This window comes from Podarcis tiliguerta, assembly GCF_965153285.1.
Source record: "Podarcis tiliguerta genome assembly, chromosome: 1".
Classification (NCBI taxonomy): domain Eukaryota; kingdom Metazoa; phylum Chordata; class Lepidosauria; order Squamata; family Lacertidae; genus Podarcis; species Podarcis tiliguerta.
In genome coordinates, this window is record NC_139534.1 from 62413826 (window position 1) to 62439865 (window position 26040).

At 44.8% G+C, this 26040-nt stretch overlaps 2 protein-coding genes across 3 annotated transcripts in view; one reads left to right on the forward strand and one right to left on the reverse strand.

Moving 5' to 3' along the window:
* The window catches only part of LSP1 (lymphocyte specific protein 1), a 76580-nt gene extending 64798 nt beyond the window's left edge, over positions 1–11782 (forward strand). For both annotated transcript variants that reach the window (XM_083425180.1, XM_083425181.1), the window contains exon 11: positions 10760–11782. The gene's annotated coding sequence lies outside the window, so the exon portion shown is untranslated. The remainder of the gene's footprint in view (positions 1–10759) is intronic.
* On the reverse strand, positions 142–24757 carry PRR33 (proline rich 33). The gene is made up of 2 exons (XM_083425155.1): positions 24381–24757; positions 142–5888 (listed from the first exon to the last, which is right to left on the reverse strand). Exon 2 carries the CDS (start codon positions 5877–5879, stop codon positions 4293–4295), a length of 1587 nt encoding a protein of 528 aa, XP_083281281.1. The 5' UTR covers positions 5880–5888; positions 24381–24757; the 3' UTR covers positions 142–4292.
* Positions 24758–26040: the final 1283 nt, after the last annotated feature.

Sequence of the window (26040 nt, forward strand, 5' to 3'; positions counted from 1 at the left end):
AAGTGACTCTGTCTTGAGCCACAGTGACAATTATCTCTTCTGCATGTAGGGAGAAGGATTTCTCTGGTAGCTGTGGGAAGCCTTATGTCTCTCTGGCAACAATGCTATGGCATTTATTTAGTCATGAAAGACAGCACTTACTTTTTTCTCCATAGAAACACTTTATTCAATCTATATATACAAAGGTAATTAAAAAATAAAGCCTTGATTCAGGTAGCTGGGTTTTGCAGGAACTGCACCTAGAAGGTACAGACAATGCAAAGCTGTGGAAGGAAATCTTAAAAAGGTTTCCATCGGAGTCTTATGAAGGATTGTAGTGTGAATTATAGGCTCAGAAAAAGCCCCACAGAGGCACCATCTTACCAAATTACTTTCCCCCTTCTTACTACATCCTACCTGACACTTCTGTTTCCAAATATGCCTGCTTCCTTTTTACTTAACACTTTTCTGTGTTCCATATTAACACTTTCCTTTTCTGTGTTCCTGATATGCCTACGTACTTTCTTGGTTCAAAATCCCCTTGCGTCTAAACCATCATTGGAGAAAGAGCATTTATGAAGACTGACTCAAACTGAACTTTGTCTTTCACATCCACTTTTGAAGGGCAGCTGATACCCAAGACAGCTCACAACCTATTTATCGGTTTGTGCATTACCCTTTATGTCTTTGCGTGCATTACCCTTTACGTCTGAAAGACCTCATAATTCTCCAAAGCTTGGCTTGTTTCCTGGTTCTGTAATGAAGCACACAATGCCTTCTGATCCTTCTCTTTACTCATGCATTAAAGCTCCTTTCCTTAAAGGTGGCTGTAGGGATTTTGGGTCCCATAGCTTAAAATTAAAATGCAGGAAGTTTCCACCTATGAGCCATATTGTGTTTTAAGAGCAGGATGACTCAATATGAACACTGCTCGTGTTAATGGAGCACACTAACTGGGAAGGAAAACATACCTGTCAGCCAGATGTTGGCTCTGCAACCGGGTGAGGAGGAAAGGGCCCTTCATGCTTGTTGCAGAATCCTTACTCTTAAAGGTTGCTGAAAATAGGAGGGAGGTGACCAGAACGTAGCCAGAATCGCCAACTTTTGGCAACTGAGGCTCTTCCAAGGATCATTCTCCCTGTGCAAAGCATTGAACTTTACAGCTGTTTTTGCATATGGCAGGGGAGAATTAAGCTAGCTAACCCTTTGTTCTTTAAAAAAAGAAAAAGGCAAGTGGCCTTGTGCCATCACTAGTGCCATATCTTATTTACCATCCTTTTTACTCTTGGCAACATTCCCTATTGGCAACTCTTGGGCAGGCAAAGTGGAAGTGCATTTCAATCCTACTAAGAAAGACCTATTGAATCTTCCCTAAGAGCAGATTCCAAAACTTTTGCTTCTCGCCAGAGCTATCTTTCAAAGCCTTAACTGCATATGGTGCTCAGCAATATATAAAGTGTATCCAACGCTTTTTATTTTTCAAAATGCAGTCGTGGAGGGGCCCATGCTATTTTGGGGTTGAAAATTCTCCTGTCTCCTAATCTACTTTTTGATTTACAGGGGAAAATATATGGGTGCCTATATCTACATTGTGGGGCAAAGGTGGCATAAGTGGAAATAATTACGAAGCTGCCTCCTTCCTCCTCCTCCTCCTCTTCTGGCTTTAGATTGCAGCTTCTGTGGTGGCATTTTTTTAAAAAAAGATGTGTTGGGGACAAGTTACACATGGCTGGACTTAAATGTTTTGGCTTTTGTTTGCTGCCACTGAAAAGCAGAACATTAGATGACTGCACTCTATGATAAAGCACAAGAAACAGTAGAGGAGCTGCAGAATATTAGAAATCACTATTCACTTCACACTTTTCAGAACCATTAGTGCAAAAATAAAAGCTTAAGGGTGCAACTGTGTGGCTATAAAATGGCAATAAAACTCAACACCTCATCTTTTAGGCAACCATCCTAGCAAACCTGAGCTTGGAGCACCCCTGGAAGGAGCGGGACCTTATAGTTCCCTTTACACTTAGGAGAATTCAGGCAGCTGACTCCTTTGAGCTCTCTTGCAAATTCCATCTGAAATGCTTAAATGGTTACACTTGCACTGGGAAGAACACACTCCTTAGAGCCATAGTGTCTGCATTGGTGATGCTGCTGTGGTAAGTTTGCGATTTGCTGTGGCAGCAATGCCTCAACTGAATGGCAGTATTAAGCAGTGTGATGGGTCTTTGTGGAAACTATGGGGAATTTGTTTTGCATGGTACAAGTGTGGGAGTGGGTAAAATATGACCCCCCCAAAAAATGCTCTGAGGCTGCAGCACAAGGTCATCCCAAAACAGATTGCCCCAAGTATTCTGCTAGAACTGCTTTAAAATAGCGGACAAAAGCTCTAAAGCTAGTATAGGAACTGCAAAAAAGAAGCATGAGTGAGGGCAAGGAACAGCAATCTGTGCTCCTGATGATGCTCCCAGGCCAAAGGGCCACATTAGCATCCTAGTGTCCAGAACTGACTCTGGATCATTCCCTGCTAAAATGCTGGCATTAAGCAAACAAAACTCCAAACCAATAACTATGTTATTGCAGATACTGCATTAAGCAACTCACTTGATTCTCGGTGCAAACAATCCACTCCCAACCCATGATTGTGTGCTCATGTGAGGAAATCAGTGTGTGAATTGGGTGCTACGTGGATCCTAAAGTAGTTGGAACAAAGTGTCATGCACCCCAGTGGTAGAAATTGCTGTATACCTTTTCCACGTGTGTAGACATGTGGCAAAGGACAGTTTGGCTGTGCTTTGGGGTAGAGGAACGTGGCTCCGAATTGGCCTTAAGTGCGAATCAGCAGCAGTGCACTTGGATTGTGGAGGCCCACCACCTTCTCAAGGTTGCTTTCAGTACTTGCATCCTGCAAATACTGTATCTGTAGCAAAAGTGACCAGAAGTGCCTTTTAATGCCAGGGTGGGCATGCTTGGTTGTAGTCATGTATGAGTTGCATGAATCCCTGGCTGATTTTTGTGCTGCATCTATAGCCATCTTCTCTTGGTAAATAAGTAAATGCAAAAGTGGAAGCAGCCCTAGAGTGAGCTGGTTAAGATCTATTGGAGGAAGATGTACAAAGCTAAAGTCCTTCTGTGCCCTTGCACAGTGGGCTTACTGCTAGCTTAGTAGTGCTGTCCTGGAAATAAATCATGGAAGTTGGCAGCCAATGCACTTTTACTTGCCTGGCTGCCCAGGTATAAAAACAATACCTTTTGTCACAAATCTCCCTAACCTGGTTATCTCAAGGCAATGAGAAAACTGCGAGTGACCTTTTACAAGCTAGGCTCAGTATGACAAATGATGGCAGAGTATTTTTTATTATTTATTCCTGTAGTATATAACATGTTTTGTCTCAAACTGTGCCACTTCCTAGTGGACAAGGATCTTGACATGGTCATCTAATGTCTCAGCTAACACCACAAATGGATCTATTGCAATGTATTTTGCATGGCATCACCCTTCAAGAGTGTGTAGAACCTGCAGCTGCTGTGGAATGCCTCTGCCCACTTCTGGGGCTCAGGGAAGATATTACAGACCAGTTCTGGTGGGATCTACACCGCCTGCCTGTGTGAATGCAATTCATTGTGCTGGTTCTGACCTGGGAACCTCTGAATGTCTTGGATCCTTGGGTGCCTTAAGGAGATCCTGTTTATATGAACTTGCCAGAGCCATTAGGATCTGCAAGGGAGGCTGTTGAGATCAGTGTTTGAGAGGCTGAATCTATCAATGGGCAGAGCAGAGCAGAGCACAATTCCAGGTGATGGAATTATGAAATGCAGTCTCTGAGGAGGGCTGCCAGGCAACAACATTCTGTGTATGTCCTTTGTAATCTCCAGGACTTTAGGCTCTGAATCTAGTTTGAACACCTTGTGATGGTTTGAGTGTATTTTGCCTAAAGACTATATGGCAGCCTTAAACGCACATTGCTGAGTGGAGTGCTGCCTTGTTATTAAGAAATGTTATACAGTTGAATCAACTGTATAAAACTGCCTTTGAGAGCCTTTAAAACCATTGGTCTTTGCTTTTAATTTGCTGTTCAACTTGAAACTGAATGCCTTATGAAAATAAGACTTGAGGGGAAAGAGGGGTTCACCTCACATTCCTTTTTGACTTACTTAGGGTCACTACATGCAGGTACACAAACAGCAACCCTGTGACGGATTTTATTAATTTTCCTTTTGCGTGATTCCTCCTTTGGCATACTCGTGTATTTATTTCAGCTCCTCCCAGCTCAGGATGCATCCTTCAAAAGAAGCCTTTAAGGGGAATGCAGATTCATTCATTGCTTCCCTTCAAGTTGCCACCCCGAGGCAGCCCTGTTGAAACTCATCAGTGCTTCGGGCGGCTGGCCTTGGATTCGGCGCACCTCAAACAGGGTAGTGATCTTTGTCATGGGTTTGGAAGCCAGCTCTTTCAGCTTCCGGGCGTCAAAGCGCGGCCTGTGGAGGAGAAGGGGCAGACGCCGCCGGAACGAGAACGTTCCTTCTCTCCTAACTTCCTTTTCCTCAGCTGCCTGCTTTTTCTCTTTGCTGATGGTCATCTGATACAAGATGGCATCCCACATCTTGACAGCTCTGGACTTGGTTGCTCTCTGACCAGGGCCCTCTTGAGAGGCTTCTGTTTCCGCCTTTTCTCCCACCTGCTCAGGCTTGGCTGGCTCGGCCTCTGAGACCGGAAACTGGGGCTCCTCCGACTCCACGACCAGGTGCTTTTTGAGGCGAGACCAGCCACTAAGTTTGCTTCTGGGAGGGACTGGTGGCTTAGGCTTTGGTAGGGGGCCTGCAGTGCTTGGAGAAACCGCAGGTGCCTGTGGCAATACAGTCTGCTTGTCAGCCCTGTTTTCTGGCGAGAGAGCAGGGGTGCCAACAGCTGGTGGAGCAGATGTAACTACCTCTGGCATGGTGGGCTTCTGAGGGGCGCTGGGACTTGGCTGCCTCTGGGCCTCGCCTTGTGGTTCAAGGCCTCTGTTGCTTCCTGGAGTCACAGGCCTTGTGAACTGAGGAGTTGGGGATGTGACCACTATGTGCTGTCTGGGGACATGCAGTATTGCAGTTTTCACTGTCCTGATGGGAGGCTCAGGGACTGGAGTCATCTCTAGTCTAGGACTAATTGGCCTGGTTTGGCTTGCAAAGGGCATGGCTGGTGCCTGGCTTGGTGGCGGGTGTGAGTGATTTGTCTGCAAATGGGTAGGTGTGGTGGGCCTCTTGGGAGACCCTGCTGACTGTTCCAACACGGGGGTCTTCGCCTGCGGTGCCTGCATGCTGTGAATGTAGGCGTGTGTTTCGGTAACATGGGTGACTGCCGCTGGGGTCTCCACCACCACAGGTGTGGGGGAAACAGGGTGCTCGGGGAAAATGAACACAGAATGTGTGGCACTTGAAGAGGGCAAGTGTGTGTGTGTGTCTCCTCTGGGTTGCCACAAAGGCTCAGGGGTGCTCTGTCTGTGAAATGGCGATGGGGAGGGCGAGATGGCGAGTTTGAGATGCTCCGAAATGCTCCTCTGCTCTGCAGCGGTGAACGTGAAGGGTTTTCCTTTAGGGAAGGGAGACGAGACGTGGTGGGTGACAGGCTTGATGGAAAAGCGGGGAGGGAGGTTGATGGTGATGTGCGCTGTGGTTTCTGTAGGCTTCCGCGGGGAAGAGCGGTCATTGTGCTCCAAGTCTGGGCTGGCTTCACTCACAGGGGAGAGGCTGGTCCGGAATGATGTGGCTTGCTGTGCTGATAACGTTGCTTTCTTCTTGGCTGCTTTTTTCAAGAGTCTCTGTAATTTAAGATTGTCCATTCCAGGCTTTGGTAGAATTGGAGGGGGTGGAGCCTGTGAGTGTAGGGAGCCCGGCTCGTGGGGTGGTGTCACAGTTATCAGCATCTTGACCCCCTGAAACAAAAAGTGGGTATTTTTCAGTTGAAGATATAAACTTCCTGACTGTTCATTATGATTTTACTCCATAAATGTGCAAATGAGTCTTTACTAATGTATGTAGGGAAGACCAAAACATATTCATTAGCCAAGTACTTAAGACTACCAACGGTTTAAAAATCCTGAAGAAACTGGGTGAAAACAATTCTGCTCCACCTATTCCTGCTTTGAATAATTAAACTGGAACAATGTGGAGACTGGGTCATGTTTTATCACACCAGTGAGCCATCTGAGATCAAACACCCCGGCTAGAACTTCCAAACTGGTTCATGGCACCTGAGAGAACTTGGTTCGCACCATCCGTCAACTGAGGTGATGCATGTACAAGGCAGGTCTTAAGATCTCGACCATTAAGTATCTGTATGGATTTCAACAATCTCCTTGATCCCTTTTACTTGTTAGCTTGTGTGAAGGAGGTCTGCATGCAGAAAGGGGTCATGCTGCTGACCCCATTCCTGAGGCCTTGCACCTTCCTTGCCCTGATCTTTTTAACACTTTTTAAGCCATCCGCCCACTTTATATTGAATGGGGCAGATTTGGGTCAAAAGATGCTGGCTTGCTACTGTCTTATATAGCCTTTATTTGATCTATAATAACAACATGGATTCCTGACGTGATCCTTTGCATGCTGGCTCCCCCAAATTTGCTACGCTATGAACAGCGAGTCAGCTAAAGGTGAGCTGTGCAACATGAGAGCTTAAGAAAGCTGATGTACAAGCTGCAGGTTCCAGCAATAGATGGTGTTGAGTATCACTCGTAAAAGTTCACTGGGGCTATCGGGTCCTCCGTGCTTCTCCTTGGTGATTCGTGTGCTTATTTCAGCTGCTGTGGTGTGCTAGCCAAAACACATTGCTCAGCTGATAGCAGGTCCTCCGGGAGCTGGAAAGCATCTACTGAGATGGAAAAGCCCTCTTTGCTTATCCTGAGCCTTTGATATGGAGAACAGATGTTTCCACTTCAGGGTACACAAGTGGCTCAAGCAGCATTTTGCCTAGGTTGCAGTTTGTCTTTCAGCACAAGCTAATTTCTCCTCTGGAAGGCTGACTTTTTTCTCTCTTACCAAAGGGGCCTAGAAAACGCTGTCTGCAGAACCGTGTCTCCAAGTGTCATTTTAAGGGTGATTTGCACTTGGAATCTAGGGACTGGGAGCTGACTGAAAACATAGCTCTGGTGAATACTTGTACAGCAAACTACCAGTTGGTGGAGCTCACCTTTAACCCAAATGGCAGTACAATATATTTATATTGCACAAATTGCCACATGTGTGCATAGGGCTGAAACTCCCAAATGCGGATTTTGGGTTTTCTTGTGGGTCAACATGATTACCCTTAGTTTTTTCTTTTTCAAAAGTAGTCCTTGCATGTTCTGAGGAGTGTGAATTGCTGCTTCTGTAACACTCAAAGAGGTATGTGCCACATTTCTATCTCCTTGTGCCTCCAGGGCAGGGCCTGCATCAATCACCCTGAAGGAGAGGCATGAGCTCACTTTTTCAAAACAGAAACCTGGCGAAAACAGAAACCATGGTTGATTTGTGCTTCCTCTTTCTCAGGATGCTCAAAATCTTAATCCATCCAAATCCACAAGAAGCAATAAAATGTAGATCCCGTTAATCTCTTCTGACCATGATATGGAACAGGAGGAAGCATAGTGTATTATGCTAGAGCAGACATGGGCAGACTTCAGGCCTGTGGGATCTGCTTGTGGGTTGTTTTTTCCTAGGACCTACCCCTCCCCCATGCCCACTGCAAAATTGTAGTTTGGGAGCAATGACAATTGCCTACTGCAATTTGAATACACACTCTTGAACCAAGTAGACTGCCAGAGAGGGCAAATGGTCAGAATGGCGCAATGATGATAGACCACTCCAACTCTGCCTTCTCACCACTCAGATATTGCCTGCTGCTATACAGAGAATCTCAGTGGACAAAGCAGAGAGAGACTAAGCCTCTCAGATTCATCCAACTAGGTCTCTGTAACACAAATCAGGTCAGCATCCTCATCCAGGATCAAGTCCTGGATAACTTGTTTTGTCATGCACCTACCTGGATTTTTAAAGATGGAGAAGGGACAAATGTTGGACTGTAGGCCCACTTTGGTATATTAATAGGTAGCTGCATATACACCAAATGCTATCTCCAAAAATATTTTGAAAGGATATGAGGTCACCTTTAAAAGCCTTTTTTGCTTCTTACAAGTCAGTAATAACATAGGAAGTTGGCTTCTATTTACCTTTATTCCAAATAATAATCCTTACCAGTGCTTTTTTTCTAGAAAAATGTTTAGGGGGTACTCTCATTTTCCTACGCATATTGAAATACTGCCCCTCAATGAGGCCAAACAATGTTCACAAAATGTTTAGGGGTATGCGTACCCCCAGAAAAAAAGCACTGATCCTTACACTTGCTGACAGGAAGCAAAAACTGGTGGAATGTATCTGCAGGAGAGTTTTTTCAAGGGCACCAATATTTAAAACCTTGGCTGTTCTTCCCCACTCCCCAAGCATGGTGGTTTTATTTGTATCCGGATATCTTCCAATCTATAAAATCCTTATTGTGATTGCTCTGAGAATGTGTTTACATTTTCCACTTCTAACCATGCCAAAACCTTTTCCAGCTCCAAATTTTTGCTTAATATCATTTTTCATGTTTGGAGCCAGGGATGGTAGAAGCTCTCGTTAACCTTTCTTTGGGATCATGTGACGTACTTAGAAATCTGGTGTGGCCCACCGCTCTCTCCTTCCCTGTCCCCACCTCAGTTCCTGCTTTGAATTTTTCGCACATGGCTGAACAATAAGTGCAGGGACCCAGTGGCATTTTGTGTGGTCTTACTGAACAGTCATTTTTATAACTGATCGTGACTGTGCAGCTGAGTAACTTTTCAAGGACCTCTGATAGTTTGGGATACTTGCAAGTCGAAACTTAACTAAAGCAAGAGAAGCGTGAAAAGGCCAGGGATTAACAAGCATTTCCTTTAAGATGGTGCCAAATCACTTTGCTTCTTGCGGGACCTCTGCTGTTCTCTGGTGTGTCACTTTATATTTAAGCCTTCAATCAACTGTATACCTCTAGCTTCAGCAGAACAGAATAGCTTCCAAGATGGAAAAGTAATTTGCAATCCCCGAGTCGAATATAGAACCAGCTGTTCAGCTTGGAGAGAAGACTGAGATGTGAGGAAACTTGATACTTGTGCCACAGTTGCTGAACTGCTAAGGTAAAACTGTAGTCCCTCTACTTTTGCAAGGGCTATTATTATGCTTGACCAAGTCTTCTTCATTTTCTCTTGGCTCAAAGAAGAATGGCAGAGCCTGACTGACCGGCATGCACTGGTACCAGAATAGCTTGCTGAAAAATGCACATGATCTCTCTTCCAGGCACAAGAGGTTTTAGACCTCGGTTCAAAGTGCTTCATTCTGCAATGCTATTATAGCTACAAAAGAAGGAGGGGAGTGTGCTGGTGTTAATCATCCTATAGTCTAGTAGAGTAGAGAACTTGGTAATAGTGAGCGTCCAGGTGGATGCTGCTTTGGGGTGGAATTTGGCACACTGGCAAATTCAAGTTGTGCAATTAAAATTTTGCTGGAACTTTTTGCACAGCAAAGCCATTTCCCCCTAGAACTGGACTTCCTGCAATCAGGAAAGAGTTGGGAAAATGCACTTGAAAGTCTGGAATAACATTTGCTTGACACAACATAGCTAACGTCTCTGCAAATAAACTGTAATGAATGCTCAATAAACAGGTATTCTGGAAGTAACCTCAGTGCCGTAGTTCCTTTTTATTTTTTTGTTTTGTGCCAGAAGATGTGCGCTTCCTTTCTTAGATGAACCAGTCCTACCTGGTCACTGACGGATGTCTCAACACACACGAAGTCTCCATGCCTCCTTGATTACAGAAAACCAATCTCGCCAATACTGTTTTGGGCAATGGAAAAGAAGTTAAAATGGGAGACTGTAAAATTGCCTAAACTGGCGGTGAGACTGGACTCCAGCCGTGACTTTGGGACTCTCCAGCAGGGAGACCTTGCTTCAGGCAGGGACCAGACACTGCTGGCATCTGTGTGGGCAGAAAATAGCTGTTGCAAGGCTCCACCTGTGTGTTGCTTGTGGGTGGTAAGAGGCAAGAATAGACATTGGTAGTAAAGAGCAGGGAGCACCCAGCATGGATTCTCAGCCGTGCAAGGGATGACTTGGCTGCACACCATATCCTATCCACAAGCTGCCTCCGGTCCCCCAGGCCAACAAAGTGACTGTGAATTTGCTTTATGCTCTAAAAGCCGGTTTGCTTCCAATGCATCTTGCTTCAGGCTTAACTACGAAAGGTAAAAATAGCTGTGTTGGCACCACACCTTTGCCTCTTTGCTCCGCCTCACTTGACAATGCATTCCCCAACCATCTATAGGCAATGTGATGGCTCTTTCCTAGTGTGAAGATTTCTTGGACGCAAACACCTGATGTTCATTGTCTGCTGTGGCCACATTCTCGGAGCGAGGGCTGCAGGGGCAGTGCCCTCTGGGGTCAGGAGGGTGCACATGTGTGTTGCTGCAAGAAGTGCTTACCTGCAGCATAAACTTCCTTTACTACAGGAGTGAGGGCGGGGAACTGTGGTCCTCTAGATGCTGTCTGACTACAACTCCCATCATCCTTGACCACTGACCATGATGGCTGGGGCTAGGGTTGCCATATTTCAAAGAGAAGAATTCCTGACACCTGCAAGCCTAGCTGGGGAAGATGGTATTTGGGAATCCAACAGAGTCACCGGACAGCGGTTCTGGGGACATTTTTCTACCTACAGCTGCATGATGCCATTTTGTGGTTTTTCTTTCTTTTTTACAGGTTGGCTTGCTCCATAATTGATGGACACCTGAGGCAATACTTCTATGCAGTGCTGATGTTCCCCCTGCTAAAAAGGAACTGTGTTCAAAGGATGACTTCACTTCCCAGCTCAAATCCAGCAGCCTGCTTCAAAACCCAGCTACTGATTTCTTCACAAATGGGAGCTTCTCCTCAAGTTTGACTTCATTTAGACTTGGACACAGCATCAACTCAAGTGGCAATAATCTAGTTGTTTTTAAAAAGCTATCTCTAGATCGGCTTTTCATTCTTTTTTTTGGAAAATTAGCTTGCGTGCTGTTCTGTACCCTAATTTCTTAATTTAGTAAAATGAGAGGTTTGCCTACTTCTCCTGGCCAAGCCTAGGGCCTATCTTAATAACCAAGGAAGAACGTTTAATTTTCCTTAACTACTTTTCAGTTGTGAGCAAGAAAGTGAAAGCAGTAGGAAAACTTAGGAGTTTATGGCTGAGTCTAAGGATCTTTCCACCACCTAAGCCTTCAAAATGACAAGGCATACCAGTGTCTCACCTCTTGACTAACATGGATGCTTTTGATGATACAGGATGCAATCTTGAGCATCCTAGTGCCCAGTGCACCTAGGAGGCCTCTTCCCCCTCACACCTGAACCATTCCTGCCTTGAAGGGAGCAGGGTGGTTCTAGCAAAGTTACCAGATTGGTGTATCGGTTGGGATGAAGGCCTGCTCCCAGAAGACAGCCAAATGGACCCATGGCTGCTAATACTTTGCAAGGAGTGCCTGACTTGCTGCAAAGAGTGCCACACCTTGCAGTATAAATGCATCTCTTAGCTTGCCAACTTCAAACACTTTTTGCCTCTCCCTCATTATACAAAAAAAGGGGGAGGGCACAATATCCTGCTTCTAGCCTCCCAAGACTAGCAACTCAAGGGCTTAGACAATGTTATACATATCCCCACCCCACCTCCTCTGTTGCTTCTACTTGGTACCATTCTGTGTGACCTGGACTTGTTTTTGTAAGCCTTTAATAAAAATTCTGAGAAACAAAGGTTTGGCTCTTGTAGTGACACTTAGCCATAAAGCCTTCGGCTCTGTTTGTCTAAACTGGAAGTGACACTAAGCAAGAACTTTTAACAACGGTATTCTCCAAATTGCTAGAGAGCAGAGTGGGAGCAAGAAAAGACGGTGCACCATGAGGATAATGAATTTTTGCAGCCCTTTCAACTATAGAAGGGTTCATGAGGTGATGCAGCCTCATGTCCGGCAGGTGTGCCCCCATCTATGTGCGTGGCAGGCATGAGAAGGGCTTGACTTGCAGTGAAGGCTGGTGCCCACTGGGGCCCGTAGGTTAGAATATGGGGAGGTCAACAGTAGATGGACCTAGAGTCAATGATGGACCCTGTGGTGGACCCAATGGTGAAGAACAACAGTAGGTGAACCCAGATGGATTGGCAGAGCTAACTGATTATGCTTTGGTCCCATTCCCTTCCCTGCTGAATTCTACAAAGGCAACACTGAGATTAAAGTGGAGGAGGCTGATAGCCAGTGTCACCAACTGGACTGGTTGTCAGTAAGGAGGCAGGCAATGAAGACAGCCTTAGCTTGGTGGGACAGTGGCCCATTTGCTCTAATGCGCCAATCTCCACTATATCTTTGTGCGCCAGCATGTTGTGTGGAGCTCCTTGTGCTGCATGGAACAACTCTATGTGCATGGAGCCCTTTCTGATGTCCACCAATGTGCAGATGGTCAGGTTAACCCATTAGTGAAATGGAGTAGGGCAGCTTGACCGCCAGACCCCTCTGAGTTCTGGATTCCTGTATTTCACAGCTGGTTGTGGGCACCAGGCTGGCGCTTTCTCTACATTTCTTGCTGCTGTGCATGACTCGGAGCTAGTTTTAAATCAATATAGCTTCGTTAATGTTGCCACATTAAACCTTAACACTTTTATTTGAAGATAAATCCCATTGTTTTATAAATAAAGGATGTCTTACACATTACACAGCAACAAACCCAAGCTTGCCATGGGTGTGGAGTGTGCACATAACTAGAGGCTGCAGCCAACCCTAGCACTGAGTGTATCTGTGTAAAAATATCCCACCTGTATTCTGTTCCGTTTCATACTTTAGGCGAATGCAAGCTTAAGCATACAACTAAAAAATGGAATGTCTGAAGAAATTGTTTTGTATTTCTAGAACTGCAACAGTTCTAAATATTTAGATTACTGGAGAATGTGACTTGTAGAACTGAAGGCCAAAAGAGTATATAAAATGGCAACAGGAAGACTTGATTTAGGGCCAGTATTCTTTGTCCTGTAATGATGTACAATGCTAGTCATGCTTGGAATAGACCTGCTGAAATCAATGTGACATGCCAGAGGTTTAACAGGTTTCAGTGGGTCTACTTTGTATATGAATAACATTGGCTACCACCCACAGTATATTTTAGGTGATTACTTCATGGGCAGTATTCAACTGACTTTTACTTAGAGTTGGCACCTTGAAATTAAGAAAGTTAGATTTATTAATTTCAGTGGGCCTGCTCTGAATGAAACTTGGTTGACTGCTGACCAATGGATGTGATATATTGCTTAGGGATGGATTCAGCTAATGAGTCCTGCTGGTGGAAGCTTGTGTGAGGACTTCCACTAGCACAATGGGGCTTCCACCTCACCTCCCTCTGGGCTCTGGCAGGACTGGGAGAGCCCTCAGAACAGCTTGCAGGGGGAGGAGAAGGTGGATTGTTCTGTCTGGCAAGCAGAAATGCTTGCGCTGAGGGAATGATCGCCATAGCACTACGTTAAATTCCTTCCTTGGTGTGGATTTTCAGCACTCCATTAACATCAGCGTCTTAAACCTGAAACCTCTCTTCCAATTCCAGAATTTTACTGACTTAATTTCTCAGCTATGCAACAAACAATGTCTAACTGTAAAACTATTCCCCTCATTAAAATTCTGCCTGCTGAAGTAAACGGATGAGATTTTCCTCTCTCCCTCCATAATTCATAGGCAATAAACGTTTTGTGGGTTTCTCCAATCCTAGAAAATATTCAAACATATCAGTGATGATCCCAGGAGAAAAACTGTCCGGTTAACAGGACAGCAATATCTCTCTTATCCCACTGATGATCTGTCCCTCTGTAAGTGTCTCAGTTGGGAGCTCCAGATGATCAAAGACTCCACATTTTAAGAAACTGAATGAGATAAGTCATTAAATCTGTTTCACGTCTGGATATCCTGAGTGGTTTCCTAATGCATCTGGACAAAATAGCCTGATTTGCATATCTTGGCAAGCTGCCTTATGGCTGACTTGGGACTGTGTGAATGTGTGGGCTCCTGGATGCTTTGCTCTTCTCTGCTCTTTTAAAATTCCACACAGAGCAAAGTCAAGGTGTTGTCTGAACCTTGGCTCATAGTTGAACACACTTCTTCCTACCTGTGAATTGTAACCAAGGTCTGTTCTTGGCTATAGCTCATGGGCCGTGAGAAAGAGTGTTTAATCATGAGTCTATGAGTTCAGAAAATGTGCTAAACTAAACCTTGGGTTTATCCACACTTATGGCAACAAATGGCAATTTGGGGTTTAGCTCTGATTCAGTGGTAAAGAATGGGCTTTCATGGGGAAAGCCCTGGAGCAAAAAAGAGAATGCTTCGACACAGAGGTTTAAAGCTCAGACTATGCCTGAAAAGCATGAAGGAAAGGTAGGAGTCCTTACTGGGTGGAACACTGCCCCAGGCTACAAAGACGGTTCAAAACTCACTAATACTTCATGGGTGACGTGGGTGGCGCTGTGGGTTAAACCACAGAGCCTAGGACTTGCTGATCAGAAGGTTGGCGGTTCGAATCCCCACGACGGGGTGGGCTCCCATTGCTCGGTCCCAGCTCCTGCCAGCCTAGCAGTTTGAAAGCACATCAGTGTGCAAGTAGATACTTCCACTCCACTCTGGCGGGAAGGTAAATGGCGTTTCTGTGTGCTGCTCTGGTTCTCCATAAGCAGCTTAGTCATGCTGGCCACATGACCTGGAAGCTGTCTGTGGAAAATGCAGCTCCCTCCAGTAAAGTGAGATGAGAGCTGCAACCCCAGAGTCGGCCACAACTGGACCTAATGGTCAGGGGTCCATTCACTTCTATTCACATGGCTGCTTAACAGCGGGTTGCATTACTGATATGGCATTTGCTTTCTCCCATGCTAGGAAGAAAACTGGCAGCTGCCCTCCATGCCAGAGGTTCTCAAACGCTGGTTTTCAGAAGCTGGTAGAACAGGAGACAATATCTATACTTGGCTCAGTGCTTCATTTCTCTCTTCCAGACCCTCCCCTTTCTCCCTGCAAAAAGGATTGCTTTTCCCAAGGCTGGATTTATAAAAACAGGCCAACAGATCAGGTCTAGGGCTCATGATTTTCACAATATGGTGCTTGTGTAGTCTATTATGTTTTCCTAGAAATCATGAGCTAAAGGGACACACACACACACACACACACAGAGAGAGAGAGAGAGAGAGAGAGAGAGAGAGAGAGAGAGAGATTGATTCATGTGTGTCCCATTAGGCTGAGCCCAGGAATACACATCAATTAACATACAGGAATAATACAATAAAGCAGATGCAATACATTTTTAACTGCCTATGAATTGCTGTTAGGTACACTGATAGGAATATTCAGGCAATTTATTTTTTAAAAAAGTTTTTTTAAAAAAATAATAATTCAACGTTCATACTTCTAAACAAAAGGATTTAGCAGAAGACAAAAAGTACAGAGGAATCATGCTCCACTGTGCAAACATGAAAGGCTCTAATCCTGGGGAGGGGAACCTCTGGCCTTCCATGTTAATGAACTATGACACTCATCAGCCCCAGCAAGCAGAGTTCAGTAACATGGGGGGGGAGGTCAAAGGTTCCTCGCCCCTGCTCTGTTCTGCTGTTGGACCACAACACCACAAGAAGGGCACCCACAGATGACCTCAGTGATCAGGCAAGTATATAGGGAATAAGATGATCCCTTTGATATCCTGGTCCCAAGTTGTTTAGGACCGGCCACCCCTCTACTACCACAACAACCCAAGAATAAGCCAACAAATGAAAGGAACTTCAAACCACCACCTCAATCTTCCAGCAATTCATGGACAGCCCTCTGCCTCTCCTCCAACTTCCTTTGCCCCTCACCCTGGCAGTTTTCCTCCCCTCCACCTGCAACATGGGAGGCAAACCACATGGGACTCACCTATACAGCAAATAAAACATTTTAGGTTTCATTTTCGGAACATTTTTTTTAATGTGTGTGTAGATTCCACCTTGGTTGCACACTGTCTCTCCATGCAAGTCTCTCTCTCTCTCTCTCTCTCTCTCTCTCTCTCTCTCTGGATGCTGTTTCCCTGCTTCTGCTTCTCCATCCTCCATCCCTCTCCTCTCCTTCTAAGGTCTTCAGAGATTCGGAGTAGGGAAATAAAGACTTCCTTAGTTAAGCTTCTTAACCTCAAAAGGCTGTGTCAATGGCAAGACTTTAGTGGCCTACAGAAAGTGACAGCAGATTGATAAAAATAAGTCACACTGAAGTTCAGCCTAGTAACATTGGGTGTGAAACAGAGCCCCCATCTTCCTTATGCTTTAAAGGCCAGGCAGGTGACAGCAGAAAACAAAGGAACCGAACAGCTGCAAATTTCCTTAGTGGTAGCTGGGGAAACTGAATGCCATAATCCTCTTGGCCAAAAGGGGCACATTCAGTTTCTCTATAGGACCAATATTTGAAGTACATTTTCATGAAAACTATGGAATTGTTTTTCAGTATTTACTGAGTAACTGTTTGCAACACTGAATTCTGATATTGAGGAGATTACTTGCTATTTCTAGGAGGGAAAAAGATGCAGGTGACTGGCACTTCTATAAAAACCCATCTCCATTAACACATGGAAAGTTCCATGACCTAATTATAGCATGGAGATACTATTTGGGAATTCAGGTTGCTTCGACAGTACAGCTCTTTAGTGCTGCTGAAGTAGTGTTTTTCAAAAATGAGCTAGAAGTGGAATTAAAATGGTGATTCCGTACCATTAATGGTGCTATATTACTCAGCAACACCACCCTCATGGCCAAGAAATTTCCATAATGCTTATGCAGCTGTAAGTCCCAGGCAGCGAAAATCCCCTGCAATGTTAATTAGCAGCTTCCTCCTTGCAGCTTCTATCCCTTTTTGCTGCCTGTTGAGGGTTCAGCAGCTCTACTGAGGGATAGCCTCTTAATTGCACCTCAGACGAGAGGAAGCCCTGAGTGTGCCCCCTCCCGTTGCTCAAAGTTTCACCTTACTAATTTCGGCCTTGCTTGGCTGGTAACAGGGAAAGGAAGGAACTAGGAGAGAGGCTCGTATCCCCACTGTATTGCTAGTTCCTTGTCACCAAGGTCTGCTGATAGGGCTGAGCCTGGCTGGTCCCTTCCAGTTTTCAGGCAGGAAAGGAAGTTCAGTCATGTTTCTGCAAGACTCATAAAGTTGCATTCTTGTTCTAAGTTCTTATGGTGGCAACGTCTACCATACAATGAATGAGATAGGAAAAACAGGAAGCTGCTGAAATGGATGTACACTGCACACACTGACCCATGTGTTTAGGTTGCACCTGTGGTCCAGGACCTATCACCCATGGTGAAAGGGGGGATTTCATTTCCCATAAGCCTGCATCCTTTGTATCTCCTATTGAGCAGTATGAGAACAAAAAAAAGAGAGGGCAGGAGTTTAGAGAGCCGCATTGATGCTTGCCAGGAACAGTGCAGATAAATTTCCAATGTGTTCCAGAAAGGATGCTTGAAGATTCACATGGCAAGAAGTTTTGGCCTCTTCTGACCTAGTCTGAGTGCCATCAACCTCCGTATCTTATTACTAGTCCCTTAGCTCTCCGGTCTATCTAGTTATTCTAGGGCATGTGAAATATGGATCTAAAAATAAGGTACAGTTGAGGAATATGACGGCCAGTGGTAAGGGAGGATGGTTCCCAGTCTCAGTGATAGGAAGTGACAACAAACATAGAGTTAATGACAATACAGGGCTTGGTAACTGGTGAAGATAAGGCTCAAAAGATGGAAGGAATCATTGAGTCCTTTCCCACAAAATTTAATTTAGTAGAACAGGTTCTGCTGGAATTCCAAAAGGAGTTTGGGATTCCAGTTGTCCACTTCTGATGATGAACGTATCAGAATTCAGTAAGGTCCAGAAGATGGATCCAGATGCTGAAATTGCATCCCCTCTATGGCAGTCCAATCTAAGATTTTTACATAGCAGCAAAGCCTCCCTGCCATTGACAGAACCCAAACGTGTTCCAGTAAACCCCAGCAAACAAAAACACATTTGTTATGGGCAGCCCTTCAAACCTGAAGGTTATAGTTATTTCTAGAATTCACCAGCATCTCTATTAAGGCTCTGAATAATTGGGCTGAGGGTTTGGGTAGAATCATCAGAACACACCTTGAATGATTTTGCATCAGTAAAAGAAATGTCATTAAGTAACAATGCTATCCTAGTCATATCTGCTCAGAAATTCAAGGGGGTTTACTCCCATATAACTGTGTAGGACTTCCACGCAAATGGAAGCCTGTTAATTACACCTATTGCAATCTTGCATCACAGTGAACTCAGACAGAGTTTCTCTTCTGTTTTCCCAAATTACAGTCCTAACTAGTTATATTTCTAGCAGGTTCTTCTTTGGAGAATGTCTGAACCTACACTCATGTTTCTTCTCACTTCCTTATTCCCTTGCTGCCTTGGAATAAATCCTCACACAATTCTTGTGCTTATGTGCTTCCTCCCACTTGCATTGCAGGTCTCAGAGATACACACACACACACACACACACACACACACCTATTAGACTATTAGATTATGGATTTGCACAACTGCACGTTGATGCGAAAACATCTGATGCAGCGTGTACCAGAAAAGCAGGGAATTTAAAAATGGCATTGCGAAAAAGCCAGATATTCAGATTCTTCTAGCATTTGAAATCATCAAGGTGCATTGATGAAGACAGAGGTGCATTCAGTGAAATAACATTGGAGGTTCTGAAGGGTCAAACTAAATGTGACATGGGAGATATGTAAGGAGAATATTCTGGGGCTGTTATTTTGCTAGAGTTAGAGAAGGGGTGCTCTGGGAGATGGTGTTTAACCTTTTCCCCCTCTTCCCCTGACCTAATTCTTTCCTAGTTGCTTTCAGGAGATGGCAATTTAGATTGCAAGGAAGATAAGGGTTAAAAGGCCACTCTCAGAGCGCTCTTTCCCTGATCTTGTGAGGCTGCTAATGTGTGTGAGTGAGAGAGGACTAGCATAGCTCAGCCTATCAAGAGCCTAATCATGGATAGTTCATATCACATAAAGGGCTCATCCACACTTATCTTTTGCCCCAGCTTTCTAGGCACAGGTCTGGGCTTTAAAACCAGACATACAAACACTTTTCTTCTTCTTTTTGCCCTGGTGCTTTCCCTGTGGAGACCCACTCTTTAACGCTGAATCAACCCATGCTTTCTGGGGATTGCTGTTTGCTCCAATTCAGCGGTAAAGAACAGGTTTTCTTAGGGACTGTGCTGCTTTAAAGCACATGCCTGTGCCCAGAAACACAGCACAAAAGGAAGCCTGGAGGAGCCCCTAGTTGAGTCAGAAAACAAGAGACAGTACAACTGGCAGCGTGCAGAAAAAGCATGTACCAATTCTCAGCAGAAAACTTGGAAACAATCTGCAACCATAAATCACACGATCCAGCATGGACCCCTTTTCAACAGCACATTTTGGTAAGACAAGTGAAAACAATTCATGTGGACATACATTTGATTAAAATAGTATAAGAGTTTAGATGTGCTTATTAAAAAACCAAAACAAGAAAAGTAGCATCCTTCTACCTGCTGCTTTGGGGGGGAGCACTGCAATAGCATTCCTCTAGTTGGGCCATCATTAAATCACTGTGAGGTAAATACTGTGTCCTTGAAAGTTTCACAATGCATTAGCACCTAGAGACAAAAAGGCCTTTTTTCTCCCATTATGTTCATGACACAACCTTAGCCTATCAAGGATGACTGGTGTGCTCACTTTCAGGTGACCTTGGTGGTAACCGTTTGATGTTGCTGCCAAAACAATGGCTGGCCCTTGTTGAGGCCAGCAGGGGGAAGTAGGATTTGGTCTGGATAAGGGAGTAAGTGGGGAAAGAAGCACTTGATCACACAAGTCCATTCCTCATCCCTCAAAGTGCCCCATCGTTACAGCTGCACTGAGGCATAGTTTCATACTAAAAGGGTTTAGTGTGTAGAACTCGTATTTCCCCTTTTATATGCATTTTTGCAAGCACTATTCACAAAAATAGCATATTAATCCACACGTACCCCAAAATATGGTCCTAAGTACACATTTTTGGTTGGCGAATTGCATGCAAAATTCGAAGAAGTGTGAATTTTCAAGGATAGCTGCTTTGGGCTGTGCATATTTTGAAGAAGTGCAAATTAGGTAGGATTGCATTCAAATGCAAACTAAGCAAATTTCTTCCCTATCTCTAGGTGGGAGTTTCGAGTCATAGCAAGGTTTGTAGGTCAGTTGTTGATCTTAACTGAAAATTAAATTGCAAAAAGACAACAACAACAAAACCGCAAATATGTTGTTGCTACTTTGTAACATGCAAGAAGAATTATAGCTATGTTTTGTCATCAGGGGTCAAACATATGCACAGCTCACGGAAAACATAATTTGTGCACGCAGAACATTATTATTTTTAATTATTATTATTGCTGTGGATGAAATTATTACCTGCCCTTCACCAGCAAATCCCAGTGTGGGTTGCAACAATTTAAAATTCAGCATGAGAAACAGTTAAATAAGTTTACGGACACAAGAATAGGGTAGGCCCTGACAGCACTAATTTCAGGTGTCAAAGTCCAAGGTAAAGAGATGGTGCTTAGGTCATGAGTATAAAGGGAAAAGAACTCGTTCAAGGTAAAAGGTACGGAGCAGAGAGATGAGCTAGACAAAGCAAAGTGATGCTGAAGCAGAGAATGTCTACATCTGCTCTTCATGAGTGAACAGCTATTAAGATCAAGGAGAAGGACTGTAGTAGCTGTTTTGCAGGTTGTTAAAATAAACCCAGTAGCGATGTATGGAAGTGAGAGCTGGACCATAAAGAAGGCTGATTGCCAAAGAATTGATGCTTTTGAATTATGGTGCTGGTGGGGACTCTTGAGAGTCCCATGGACTGCAAGAAGTTCAAACGTATCCATTCTTAAGGAAATCAGCCCTGAGTGCTCACTGGAAGGACAGATCATGAAGCTGAGGCTCCAATACTTTGACCACCTCATGAGAAGAGAAGACTCCCTGGAAAAGACCCTGATGTTGGGAAAGATGGAGGGCACAAGGAGAAGGGGACGACAGAGGACGAGATGGTTGGACTGTGTTCTTGAAGCTACAAACATGAGTCTGACCAAACTGCGGGAGGCAATGGAAGACAGGAGTGCCTGGCGTGCTCTGGTCCATGGGGTCACGAAGAGTCGGACACGACTAAACAACAACAAAAACAAACCCAGAAGGTGTACCTGACCCAGTGATATTTTATGAATTAGGACAGTGATGCATGCATACAATTCACACGGGTCATGGATCAGGCATCCAGCAGGTGAGCCAGGTACTACAGCTGGCTTTATGAAGGATCTGAAATGTGCACACCATGAAACATGATAGGAATCTGGCTCGCACTGTTGGTCTTTCTAGCCCGGAGCTGCCTTCTCCAAGTGACAGCAGCTTTTTAGGCAGAGGTCTTTCCTAGCTCTGCTGCCTGAGGTCAGTTACCTGGAAGAGATGGTAGGGACTGAAACAGGACCCCTCTCCATGAAAGCATGTGCTGTGCTGGTAGCTACTGGCTCTTTGCTATGTAGGCAATCCTCCTCCTGGATGAACCTGATTGGGAATTCAAGTCTGCTGTGCAGTCTCAGGTTCTGTCCAGCCTTTGCCAGCCCGGTGCCCTCCAGATGTTTTGGACTACAATGGGATGAGAGTTGTGGTGCAAACATCTGGAAGGTGTCAGGATGATGAAGGCTTTCATATGTTTATGCAAACTGCATAGAGATCAGGTAGGTTGGCAGGAGAGCTGCACAGTTGTGCTTCCCAGACTGTGGAACATCTTGCCTAGAAGGGTTTGCCTGTCCCTGTTCACCTTTCAGCAGTCAGCATAGATGAGACTGAGCTGGATGGACTCAGTAAAAGGCAGCTTCTTATCTCCCTGTGTTGGGCCAGTATTAAAAAAGGAAAGAGAATTTCCGGATGCCAAGATCCAAATTTGGGGCAAGTACTCTTTGGTGAGAAAACCCCAGCAAAATGTTTAAAATCACAAAGATATGTAGCAAAGCAAAGCATGGAAATAAAAGCCACTATACCTTTAAAAAGGCCCTCCCAAGTTCCAAGACCACATGTTTGGTAAGCTAAAAATGGTTTACTTACAAACTCTCCAAAGGTCATATTCATGTGCTTTGCCATACAGCATTCAGAAAAAGTTGCACAGGTAGAAAAACTTAACTTAGTTCCTAGATTATTGGTTCCTAGATTATTGCAGTAAACGTTTTTTCAAACTGCTGCTTTGTATTGTTTTACTTTTGGTTTTATTCACCTGGGAGTAAATCCTATTGCACTCAACAGAGCTTACTTCCAAGTAGACTTGCCTAGGATTGCTCCACAAGGGTCCACGTAAACTAGAGATGGGGAACCAGGTGGCTTCCAGCTGTTGTGGAACAACTTCTCGCATCACTCCCAACCACTGGCCTTGCTGGCTGGGGCTGATGAGAACAGGAATCCAATAAAATCTGGAAGGTCACAGGTTCCCCATCTTGGAGCTAAACGGAGGTGCAGCATTTTATACAAAGCACTTTATATGAGTCTTATTTTACAGAGTCACTAGATGCAATACTGTGAAAGTGCAAGGATGCACCCCTTTTCTTGTCACAAATGTCCATAGGGCAGGCTTAAACAGTGTTTGGGGTCTAGAGACCCCAGTTAAAAATAAATGATTTGGAATTAGGCAGAGGTTGGAAGACAAGAATACAAAACATCAAGCCAACTCTTTGTAAAGATTGATTATACAGACCTCAGTGCTGCCTGTGGTTGTTTTGCCATAAACAGAAAATCTGAGCCAAATCAAGACGAACACATGGGAATGGATGGCACAAAACAAGAGAGGAATGGAATGCAATGAAGGAGTACAATGCCCACAAATGGTGTGAGAAGCAGAATTTGTACTAAGAAACTAGGCATCAAATAAGAGCTTGTTATGGCAGACAATAAATGTGACAGTCTGCATGATGCCATAGGACTCTCAGACTGTGTGTGTATTACCAGTTTAAAACACAGCTAGGTTGGGTTATTTTCCTCCATTCGGACCTAAACTGGTTTGGGGGAAAACATATCAAAATGAAAAGAAATTACAAAATAGATACAGGATAGATTATGGGTAGATACTCTGTTATGTGTACATTCCTTCCCAAACCACCACCACCAGCAGCACTGGTTACAGGGCAAAAGGGAGTGTGTACACAGCCTTAGGTGTTAATGCTACAAAAGACTCACTGTGCAATCCTATACATGCCAACTTTTGAGCCCCACTGAGTCCATTGGGGCTCGCTCCCAGGTAAGTGGGAGGGCTGCAAATCAACATGTCCAGCAACACCGCAATCCCTCTGGTAATCCTGAATACCCCAATGAACGGTTTCAGTCGTAACCTTCAGCAGCAAAAATAAACGCTACTGCAGCAGTAGTACTGCTCGTGATGCAGATCTTTCTGGAGTGAGCTTGCTGGGGTGGGGGGAGAAAAATGACGAGAAAAACGAGAAAGGCTGCATCTGAAGCCAAACTAACAAATTAATCAAATTTCTCAAGACGCTAAGTCATGTGCGCTTGGGAAGGAGCTGACATGATAGTGTACTTGCAATCTAAGTTTAAATATTTTGTCCTTTCTCCATATGCTTCTTTCCTTTTCTTTCTTTCTTTTATTGCAGACTACTGTCCAAATAAGAAACCAGCTGATCTATCTGGAAAGGGGCCTCTCACAGCCAGCTCGCTGGGTATAAGTTTCTCCTGTACGCATAACTGCCAATGCACAGACCTCATCTCTCTAGCAAATCCCTTGTACTGTACGGTGTTATATCAGCTCCAAAGGCTGCCTAGAGTAGGCAGCGAGTTCGGCGTTGCTGGGGATGCCATCTCTTTTCCTTTCAAACGCTGCAGGGCGCCTTGTGCAGCTTGTGTTTTTAAAAGCAGTCAACAACAACAACACCAACAGCCTTATTCACGTCCTGATTCCTGCCTGACTTCCCATTGCTTTGGAAAGTGACCGTGGTAAATAAAGCAGTTTCTCAAACAAGGGGGTTGGGGGAAAGCGTGGCAAATGCGTTCCTGCATGCAGAGAAATAGACATAATAGCAAAGTACGTATTTGCACTCGACAGAGCCTTGTTTCAAACCAAATCGAAGCACTAAATCGGTTCTTCAATGCATGCGCCTCCCACCTCCTTTCAAACCCAGAATGTGAAGAAAGATTAAATCTTTAGTATAAGTGAGCAGAATTTGCTCCCTTGGGCGTTCATTCATTCCAAAGGGGAGGGATTCTGCAATAAAGACGAGCAAATCGGGGGAGGGACCGGGTGGCTTTTACCTGTTGAATGTTGCTGAATGGTTAAAGGCTGCAGCTTGTTGCTCTCAGCTCCGCGTGTTTAAAAACCGGTCTCTGCATCCTTGCCTGGACTCTTCCCTTCCAAGGGAGGGGGAGAGACTGATGCTCCCTGCCCAAAATAAAACATGCCCCGCTACAGCTCCAGACCTAAAGGTCTCCTCTGTGTCTCGGAGGCTGCTAAAGCACAGAAGCTCTGCTGAGGGGTCTCTGTGTTTGTGTGTGTGTCGACCCCTCTGGATGGCATAGGGTTACACAGCAAAGGAGCCGTGCCAAAGTGGTCTATCTTGGAGAAGAGGCGGGGGTGGTGCTGGTGATGGAACAGACAAGGCAATGGAGAAGGCGTTATATACCTTTGCGCGGTGGAAACAGGGTTTGCAACTGAATGGTTGCGCTCTGCCCCCTACTGGCAGAACGGAGCAGCTGCGTTCTCGTCCAAAAAACGTCCAAATGCGCCTGCAAAATATTTGGTATGTACTTCTCTTGCTGGTCTAAATCAAGGGGCTTCTTTCCTCGCCTCCCCGCTCCTCCTCCCTGAGTCTCGAATTCGTGCTCCAGGCAGAACCCAGATTTTCGTATTTAGAGAAATAAATACATTATTTGTTTGAGACTCCCTCCCAGGCCTGTCCTTTAAAATTCTACTTCTTGCAACCAAGGAAGCGTGAAATGCTTGTCAAGAAGTCATTTCCCATCCTGCATTTACAGCGCTTTGTGCTAACCACGGTTACTGAACACCTCTTAATATCAGAGGGTTTGCATATTTTAAAGAAGTGTCCCTTCTTCCAAGCAATCAAGGGTAACATGAGGATATTCATGCTTTTCTTGAAGATCCCTGGGTGAACATGAGCTAGTCACTGTCTCTCAGCCTAACCTACCCCACAGGGTTGTTGTGTGGGTAAAATGAGGAGGGGGGGGCGGGGCGGGGAGAGAAGCAGCATGTATGCTACCTTGTGTTCCTAAATGGAATATGGGATACAGATGTAATTCATTTTCTTTGAATTTTATTTTATATAATATTTTGAAAGAAAGCTGGCGAGTAAAACAGTGAAGTGACCAACTGCCACTGGCCACTAACAGGTCTTTGTGGCTATAAAATCAAATCCAATCAATCTTTATTACGGTCCAGAGACCCAGCAAATCGTTACAATAAAACCAATAAAACATCTCAAACATGAAATGTGATCATTTGACAGTATGTCCAGAGAGTCAGTTAGATGTAGCAGCGACCATTTTAGGTCAGAATGTCTCTGTTGTTGATATTTCGATCTGGAAAGCCAAACTGTGTCTCTCTGGCAAGGCTGATGCTACTACTATGAGGCAAAAATGAAATAGCCATCCTGGGCAGCGTATTTTGGGGGCAGCAGGGGCAAACTGTGGTGCTGAAGAACAGAGCTATGGGGTCCACCCTAAACTCCCACAGCTTATTGGCTGCCTTCAGGTGCAGTTTAGGATACTCTCCTCTTCTCAGTGCTATACAGTACATACATGTAAAGTGCCCCCAACAATCATGGGAACTGTAGTTTACCCCCCGAGAGAGCTGCAATTCCCAGCACCCTTAGCAAATTAGAGTTCCCAGGTTTCTTTGGGTGGGTGGGAATAACTTTTAAATGTATGGTGTGTACAATCAATTGCCAGTCTAATCAGC